This window comes from Rhipicephalus microplus, chromosome X (genome assembly GCF_043290135.1).
Source record: "Rhipicephalus microplus isolate Deutch F79 chromosome X, USDA_Rmic, whole genome shotgun sequence".
Taxonomy (NCBI): Eukaryota; Metazoa; Arthropoda; class Arachnida; order Ixodida; family Ixodidae; genus Rhipicephalus; species Rhipicephalus microplus.
The window spans coordinates 129,377,101-129,386,886 of record NC_134710.1 but is presented as its reverse complement, the minus strand read 5'-3'; the positions used below and the strand labels follow the sequence as shown (position 1 = coordinate 129,386,886).

At 46.1% G+C, this 9,786-nt stretch overlaps 1 protein-coding gene across 2 annotated transcripts in view; it reads left to right on the top strand.

The window, feature by feature from the left end:
* Positions 1–645: 645 nt before the first annotated feature.
* The window catches only part of p130CAS (Serine_rich_CAS and FAT-like_CAS_C domain-containing protein p130CAS), a 164,344-nt gene continuing 155,203 nt past the window's right edge, over positions 646–9,786 (top strand). The window contains exon 1 of one of the 2 annotated variants that reach the window (XM_075877694.1): positions 646–786. In XM_075877694.1, coding sequence (XP_075733809.1) covers positions 706–786 — 81 coding nt within the window. In that variant the 5' untranslated portion in view covers positions 646–705. The remainder of the gene's footprint in view (positions 787–9,786) is intronic. The other variant, XM_075877693.1, reaches the window with a different exon arrangement.

The window sequence follows — 9,786 nt, the reverse complement described above, 5'->3', positions numbered from 1 at the left end:
TAATGCATGGTGCTTGAACAGCACGAAAGACGGGTCAAGAAGGAGAAGGCACATACGACGCTGAATATGCCTAACAAGCATGTGCATATGTTTGTTATCTGGCTTTAAAAGCAAAACCTTTCTTCTGATAAACTCAGTTGGAAAAAACAGTGTTGCATGTGTCATTTCATTTAGTCCCGTCTTTGGCGCAGTTGTTCAGGTACCGTGCGTTTCAACCAACTCGCCCGGTCTGCCATCCTATACGCTAGAAAACTAAATTTAATTCGCCTTGTGCTTCATCAACTTCAGTTACTTACAATTCATGGTAGCATTTGGCTTCGCGTCTAACCACTTAGCGAAGCTTGAACTGCAGCGTGAAACGACAAAAAAAAATGCAGCACCTCAAGATCTAGTTAAAGGGGGGGGGGGGGGTCCTGTAGAATCTAATTACAATTAAATCCATTATCTCTCTTTTAGCGATGTCTCGACGGCTCCGTGTCCTGCCGAAGAAGTGAAACACCGCTGACGGCGCGAAGATCGCACAACACCTCTAACAACGCCTCGCTTATCTCGCGTCACCCCGTTCCGCAAAAAGAGATCTCTGCCGGGCGGGCAAGGTGCGCGCAAGCCTGGGAGCAAGGACGCGCTTATCGGGGCCCTCGTTATTTTGTCCGGACACCTGGACGGCCAGTGCCGCGGGCGGAGCAGTGCACCGGCTCTGTCGCCATGGCCTCCCCCGACGTGCAGCAGTCGGCGCTGTTGGCGCACAAGCTCAAGTGCCGCGCGGCCGCCACGGGAACCCTGTTGGTGAGCCACCCTCGAATGATGTGCCGGCGCCACGTGGTCTTTCCGCTGTTTCAGACAGAGCTTGCATGCAAGGTCACACCCTGGTCGCGTCAACAGCTGAGCCGCATAGCGCATTGTATCTTATTGAAATTTCCAGCCTGAACTCTGCCGCTGCGATGCTCTTCCTGTACTCAACAGAATATGTTACGCTTGTCTAAAGCCAACTATTATTATGCCGTGAAGCAGTTTCGTTACGTATGTGAACGAAAAAGTCAAGCTACTCCCTGAATTATAGATGAAAAGAGTGCGCGTACGTTTACATCTTCATATCCGTGCATGTACATATGCACGTTCACTTCTTCCGTTTGTCCTGATACAAGCATTTTTCCATTTGCCTAAACACGCAACTGTACACGTGATAGTTTATTGCGTTCACTATTCATGTTCGATCTACCAACCCATCAGAGGGCAACTGAAGGAAGGAAGCAATGTGGGTAAACAAAATATATCTTGTCTACCCCTCCGAAATAGTTGATATGCATGTGTCAACTGTCTTTTAAAAACAGGTGGTCCAAAGAAGTGCACGCCTCACGGGTTATAGAGTTACCTTTATCGATTGTTTTAAGTTTACTTGGTATATTTAGTGTATCATTTCTAGTTTAATTACGAAAAATGGCGAATGCATTGTCCACGGGCGTGGACACTGGTTCTGAAGATATCATGCGAATGATAAGTTGGTCTGTCTTTTGTACTCAAATGTCCTTGCCGGTTTAGTTATCGCGTTTTGGCTGCCTTTATGGACACAAATTACGAAGCAGCCGTATATGTTACATCCTCACACGCAGAACACAGTAGGACAGCGCGCAGAATAGTGGTGACTGTTGCAGTTGAAGTGCGAATGTATTGTTCGAAATCAACTATTTGATGAAGTCTCGAAACTGTTTGGTGCCAAAACGGCGAAGTTTAAATGAGGGAGAAAGAGAGAATTGTTCTTTCAGAAAATACAGAGGTCAGCCATTACTATAAAGCTCCCTTTGGACTGCTACTCAACACTTGTGGAAAATCACGAGGAATCTATCTATCTATCTATCTATCTATCTATCTATCTATCTATCTATCTATCTATCTATCTATCTATCTATCTATCTATCTATCTATCTATCTATCTATCTATCTATCTATCTATCTATCTATCTATCTATCTATCTATCTATCTATCTATCTATCTATCTATCTATCTATCTATCTATCTATCTATCTATCTATCTATCTATCTATCTATCTATCTATCTATCTATCTATCTATCTATCTATCTATCTATCTATCTATCTAAGCCCCGCCGCGATGGTCTAGTGGCTAAGGTACTCGGCCGCTGACCCGCAGGTCGCGGGTTCAAATCCCGGCTGCGGCGGCTGCATTTCCGATGGAGGCGGAAATGTTGTAGGCCCGTGTGCTCAGATTTGGGTGCACGTTAAAGAACCCCAGGTAATCAAAATTTCCGGAGCCCTCCACTACGGCGTCTCTCATAATCATATGGTGGTTTTGGGACGTTAAACCCCACAAATCAATCAATCAATTATCTATCTATCTATCTATCTATCTATCTATCTATCTATCTATCTATCTATCTATCTATCTATCTATCTATCTATCTATCTATCTATCTATCTATCTATCTATCTATCTATCTAAGCCCCGCCGCGATGGTCTAGTGGTTAAGGTACTCGGCCGCTGACCCGCAGGTCGCGGGTTCAAATCCCGGCTGCGGCGGCTGCATTTCCGATGGAGGCGGAAATGTTGTAGGCCCGTGTGCTCAGATTTGGGTGCACGTTAAAGAACCCCAGGTAATCAAAATTTCCGGAGCCCTCCACTACGGCGTCTCTCATAATCATATGGTGGTTTTGGGACGTTAAACCCCACAAATCAATCAATCAATTATCTATCTATCTATCTATCTATCTATCTATCTATCTATCTATCTATCTATCTATCTATCTATCTATCTATCTATCTATCTATCTATCTATCTGTGTTTATTATTTTTTAAATGTACCAAATTTGTACATGCAGACGAGAGTCCCATATTCCTCGAGTTAAATCCTCGAACAGCGGAGGACGAAATATGCATGAGTTAAATTAACTATCCTGTCAAAGCTATAGTATATTTGCGGCTTCCATTAACGCTGGAGCCCGAGTTCATTCTTGTACTTTTGTCTTTTCATCCGTATGGTTTCAGGCGCCATAAAATTTGCAGTGACGAATTACGTACTGCACTGTCAATAAATCTTCCTGTTGGGCGAGTTGGTGTTGTATCACAGACGGCATTTTTAGCGCAAAAGTGGCAAAGAAACGAATACTGAGACATGATAGGCTTCCACTAACTCTCTTCCCAGGGTATCGACGCTTCTATACCAGGATCTTAATCTCGTGCATAGCCGTGGTGCCCATGTGCAGGCCGCGCAATGGACTGGTATAATGCACGCGTTACTTTTACTTTTCAAGGACAACTCATGTTCCCGCACACTTCTTCTCTTACGTGATTCTTAAATGAAAAGAAGATAAAAGTGAGCCCTGTAACTGTCTCTCAGGGGAAGGACTCCTCAACAGAAACTCACGAGGAATGGGGGTAAGGAGGGATTAATAGGATATGATTAAAAGGATTAATAGGATATGATTCATACTATCAATCAGGTAATAGAGAAATGCTCAGAATATAACCAACCACTATACATAGCCTTCATAGATTACGAGAAGGCGTTTGATTCAGTAGAAATATCAGCCGTCATGCAGGCACTGTGGAATTAGGGCGTCGATGAAGTATATATAAACATCCTTGAAGAAATCTACAGGGGATCAACTGCTACCATAGTGCTTCATAAAGAAAGCAAAAGAATACCAATCAAGAAGGGTGTAAGGCAGGGGAACACAATCTCCCCAATGCTATTTACCGCGTGCTTACAGGAGGTTTTCAGAAGCCTAGAATGGGAACAGTTAGGGATAAGAGTTAATGGAGAGTACCTTAGTAACCTGCGTTCGCCGATGACATTGCATTGCTGAGTAACTCAGGGGATGAATTGCAACTCATGATTACGGAGTTAGACAAGCAGAGCAGAAAGGTGGGTCTTAAAATGAATCTGCAGAAAACAAAAGTAATGTACAACAACCTCGGAAAAGAGCAGCGCTTCGAGATAGGTAATAGTGCACTTCAAGTTGTAAAAGACTATGTCTACTTAGGGCAGGTAATAACCGCGGAGCCGAACCACGAGATTGCAGTAACTAGAACAATAAGAATAGGGTGGAGCACATTTGGCAAGCACTCTCAAATTATGACAGGTAGATTGCCACTATCCCTCAAGAGGAAGGTATATAACAGCTGTATCTTGCCGGTACTTAGCTACGGAGCAGAAACCTGGAGACTTACAAAGAGGGCTCAGCTTAAATTGAGGACGACGCAGCGAGCAATGGAAAGAAAAATGGTAGGTGTAACCTTAAGAGACAAGAAGAGAGCAGAGTGGATTAGGGAACAAACGGGGGTTAAGGATATCATAGCTGAAATCAAGGAGAAGAAATGGACATGGGCCGGGCATGTAGCGCGTAGACAGGATAACCGCTGGTCGTTAAGGGTAACTAACTGGATTCCAAGAGAAGGCAAGCGGGTTTGGGGGAGACAGAAGGTTAGGTGGGCAGATGAGATTAAGAAGTTTGCGGGTGTAAATTGGCAGCAGCAAGCACAGGACTGGGTTAACTGGCGGAACATGGGAGATGCCTTTGTCCTGCAGTGGACGTAGTCAGGCTGCTGCTGCTGATGATGATGATTAAAAGGTATAGAGATAGAGAGAGTGGCAGAGACAGCCACATACGGAAGTAAGGAGAAGATAGGAAAGATGGACACGGTCGCAGAAGTCTGAGGATGGGGCATCACTCAGTGAGAGCTCTTGTCGACGTCAGGAGATGGCGTATGGCGAGTCAGTCGGCCAGAGCTGCGCTGTCGTCGGAGATCGCGGGGGCACAACCGTTCGGCACGAAATCCAGCGAGCGAGTCCCGCACACTGTCGTTAACACATCTCCCAGTTTGACCTATGTAGGTCTTTACACACGATAACGCCGGCTGCGCACTTGACGTAAGGCGTAGAGAGGTACCGCGAAACTATGCCTGCCATGGAGTCGGCTCTTGTGAGGTCGTTCGGGCACACTGTGCAGGCAAGCGTTGAAATGAAATTGGAGGAGCTATGAGTAGATGCTTACCAGTGCATGGTCCTTGGTGCGGTCTCCCAAAACATATTGAAGGAGATGAGAGGCATGAAGCCGTAAATCACCTGCGACGCACGAGTGAGGCGGGACCTGTAGGGCTGCCGTTCAATCACAGGCTGTCCCCCAACCTTAGGAAGGTTGCCACCAAACACCGCGTGTCCGTCGTGCTCTCCGCACTTTGAAAACTGCGCACACGTGTGCAAAGAAAAAATAAAAGCATGCATGTCATAAAAATACGTCAAGTATGCATTCGGGGTTGCATACGCCATACCACTATCGTGCGGAAAGACCTACATAGGTCAAATGAGGAGATGTGTTAACGACAGTGTGCAGGAACATGAGTTGCACTTCAAAAAAAGTCACAGCTTTGCCGGAAAGGTGAAGCAATGAACGCGATAGCAACAAATTGGAAGGTCACGCGCAGAATGGTAAGCATATCGAAACGTGCCCCGCGTTTCTCACGCACAAATGACGCACGAAACGTACTCACACGTACATATGAACGCGAAGAAGCGTCTCAGTTGTTATTTCGCTGTGTCTGAAAAGTGCACCCTTTCGCAAACGGAAGCTGTGCAAGGATTGCAGTGACCTTTGTGCATCCCGTAACTGCAACAGAATGATTCCAGGGCAAGCCCAACGCCAGCCAAGACGTATTATCCTCCCCACCGGGAGGTAAGGGCACGCGAGAGATGGTCCACTCCCCTCCTCTCCGCGGGCCAAAGCACGCGTGAGAGATGAGAGCCGCCGCGCACTCATTGCGCCAGCTCGCTGATAATGCTGAAAACACGATAGCTCCCCCCGAGCTGCTTGCCAATAGCGGTAAGTGGTAGACATAAATAGGTTGCCGTTTGAATGCTGAGGGAGGTACTCCTCGGTGGCTCAGTGGTTAAAGCCTCGCGTTCTCGACGCAGAGGTGTGATGTTCAATTCCGCTCGCCGGAGTCTTTTTTTTTATTTATTTATTCCTTGTTTTTTCATATATATAGATACGTATACATATGCGGTGCATGACATCGATGCCGGCGGCGAAATTCAGTCGACAGTGTCCATATAATTGATATCGCAACAAAATAAAAGGAATGCACATTTACCAGTCCATCTCACGGCGTGCGCGTGTGCACCGCGGCTACGCGTGATTGAGATGGGTAGAAGCGTTGATCATAGAGTTTCCTAAAATTAACTAGAAGGCACTTTGGCGCTGCGATCGCTCAGTGACCATGGGAATGATGGGTAGTACACACATTTGCCTAGTCTTCGTACTTGCAGGGGCAAATCGTACTTATGGCTTCGTTTATTGCTGTTTCGGTTTCGTTTTGAAAGAAAGATTAAACCCTTTTGAACTTTGTGACCCGATTTGGAAAGTTAAGTCTAAAAGAATAAGACGGTGAAGCGCAACCGCTGAACATTTGCTAATATTTGTTTCGTAAGAAAGCACCTTTAAGCCACACGAACACACACGGAGCCAAAAGCAGGCCAGAAGTACGAAGTTTAGACAAATGTGTGTACTACCCATCATTCCCATGCTCGCTGAAGCGCCGTGCCTCGCAGCTCCCATAGACACTAGCGCCAGATTTCCCTCTAGTGTATAGTAAGAAACTCTATGGTGTTGATACCCTAGGAAGAGAGTTACTGGAAGCCTATCATATCAAGAGCAAATACATGGACTGTAGTGACATTTTGGTATGTTTGTTATTGTCAATAGCGAGTATATATATACGCTGTTTGATACGATGCTTGATTAGCGATGGCGCGGCGGCACGCATGCGCAGCTGGTCCACTTTCGGTGGCATTCTTCTGAAATAAAATCAGTTCATGTATAGCACTCGCCCTGTGGACTGTGTTTTTCTCTTTTCAGTGCTCCTTTCTTTACCACTTTTTCGCTGAAAATGTCCTGTGTGATACTACTATGTCGTGGGAGATAGCGCACAGAGCTGCAGTTAACCGGGCCGAGTCGGCGAATGATGCGCACTCGCGCGACCAAAGATCAACGCGTCATGTGCCAGTATACGTGTGTTCCACCGATTGTGCAATGCCATATACTCGAGCGCCGTTTTCTAGCTTAGCTCGATGCACGAGTCAGCTTGGTCTGTGCATGGCTAATGGCCTGCACCGTCGAGAAAGAGATGTGAAAAAAAATGACATGTCGCTAGACTGGTAACTATATATGCCAGTTAAAGTAGTAAGCTAATTAAAACCAAATTGATTATACATATATTATTGCAACTCCGCATGAATCTTGGCCCGTAGAGGTTATTTTAATACGAATTCCCTACTGTTTTATACGTGAAGAGAACAGCTGCCGATTCACAACATGTGTACTAACGTTCCAACCAACCAATTCCTTGCATATAGGTTGATCGATTTCAGCACATTGTTATACAATTCGGTAGGCATGCATTGCCTCACGTTCGTCTCGGTGGATCTATGGCGCTCTGCTGCTCACCCGATGGTTGCAAGTTCGATACCAGCCGCGGTTGTCACATTTCCGTGGAGGCCAACTATTAGAGGGAATGTCAGTGCACGTTTAAGAATGGTCGAAATTTCCGCAGCCCTCCACAACGGCGTCCCTCATAATCACGCGGTTTTGGGACGTAAAACTCCAGATATCCTAATGCATTGCCCACAGGAAAGCGAACTGCGCTCTTTTGTTTTGTTTTTCGCAGCAAACATTCAGCTTTCACTGACGAGCTTATCAATAGCTGTGAGGTTCAGTGTGCTTATCTACAACTTGCAATACAATCTCTCGAGCTCCAAAATAAAGTAATACGTTGCATGTGCTATGCCATATCATGATAAACTTTCTAATATTAATTGTTCCGCCACGAGCGTTTGCTTTTCATAGATTTTTGGCTCTCGGGTAATTTGCAGAATTTTCTTTCTCTCTCTCGCATACATGCGTTTTAGCAATCACCGCAGCGTTAGCAAAAAGTGATTTGATTGATTTGTGGGTTTTAACGTCCCAAAACCACCATATGATTATGAGAGACGCCGTAGTGGAGGGCTCCGGAAATTTAGACCACCTGGGGTTCTTTAATGTGCGCCCAAATTTAGCAAAAAGTGGCTTTTCACGTTTGGAATGCAGCAAATAACTACCTTTTCGGACTTAATGCAGTGCGACAAAGGTTGGGAAGCAGCAACCAACTTACGAACTTGCCGTGTCCGTGGCATCAAGTTCAACATACAATACCCACCACTATAGAGCGTAGTTGGCATACCAGCCTTTTTTATTACTATTACTGTTTCTTGAGATAATAAACTTAGATACTTCCTGCGGCAAATAGAAAATAACAGCCCCTGGAGGAAGGGGACTTTAAAAATTAACAAGAACAACTAAGGTGTAGTTTTCTTTCCGGATCAAACCACAATATGAGCTTTAGTTGGTGACCTTGTGAGGTGCAGGCAACTGCAACGAATTCCGAGGATTGGTTTCAGTGTATGAGCCAGAAATTTTCGTATCAACGCGTATGCGATCGCTGTTTTTCCACTCCATAACGAAACGCTTTTTTTTTACGCACTGAACTGAAAACGCTTGGAATGCCATACAACACATTATATCGTAGACTTTGGAAATGGCTTTCTAGAAACTGGTGTCATCAGAGTATGTCCCATTTTTGATCAATTTATTCGATTTTGCATCTCATGCAAGTATATACACTACAATGCCTGTCTCTTCGCGTATAATCGAATTCGCAAACTGGAATCGTGTCATCTGTCACGAACAATATCTCAATATTGTGCGCGAAAATAAGAACGCCCGCAGTGGTATGATTCTTGTTAACTATATACTCTTTACTGATATGCAATGTTTTGCGAAGTAACATGCGCATTACAAGGATGAATTGTCGTTGGTATGTCGGTAACCCTGAGTCCTAACTATAGATGATGAGGCATTCAGATAGAGGATGAGGAAAGCGTGGACGGGGGAGGGGGGGGGAGTGTTTGGCTGTCACCACTCCATGGATATCCGAGTGAGCCTTGTGAACCATCGTGGCCGTCTCTCGAGCGCAAGATCGGCTTCTGTTGCCGACATGTTGCGCTCTGCATGCGGCTAGCCCACGTCTGACGTCAAGGTCAGTTGTTGAAGGCCGTTCTTCGAGCGGGCTCCGAATACTTTCGCACGCTAGGAAGTTTCGTATCGTCGAAACAAAGTTCATTCTGAACGTGGCTCATGGTGCCCCGTTGTTTTTATTTTGTTCGCACTCATTGGAGCGCGCCAACACGAGCCCTTTGTTGAGAAGGTCTCAGATAAACGGTTGCTTGGAGTGCCAGCCGCCCCTGTCTCTGCGATACGCGCCCAGTGCGATGCACGTCCTAAACAATGGAAAGGGAAGGTGGGGGTGTAGTTGTTGTTTTACGAGCTGTGAGCGTGGAGAGTGAGTTTCCGTGGGTGCGCATTAATATTCTCGGAAGTAATTCGCGTGGTCGATACAGTCCCGATAAGGAATTGTGTGCCGCATAGCGGCGTCTACGGGGCTTCGGTGCACGTGCCCGGCATGCCGGAGTTCGCATGTAGGCCACCGTCCTACACGATCGCACGCCGTACTGGACAACTTTCCGCCCTGAGCTCAATAACGCGACCACCACCTGGGCACTATAGCGATCGCACCTATAGCGGAGCGGCGCGGTATATTTCACCGGCGCCGTTCGGAACCCGGAAGCCTGGGGGCAGACGGTGATTAATTTTAGATCACGCGCCTGCCTCAATATTATCTGGCCGGCTTCAGCGATCGTGGTCGGAAATTAACACGTGTATCGTTCAGTAATGATAGA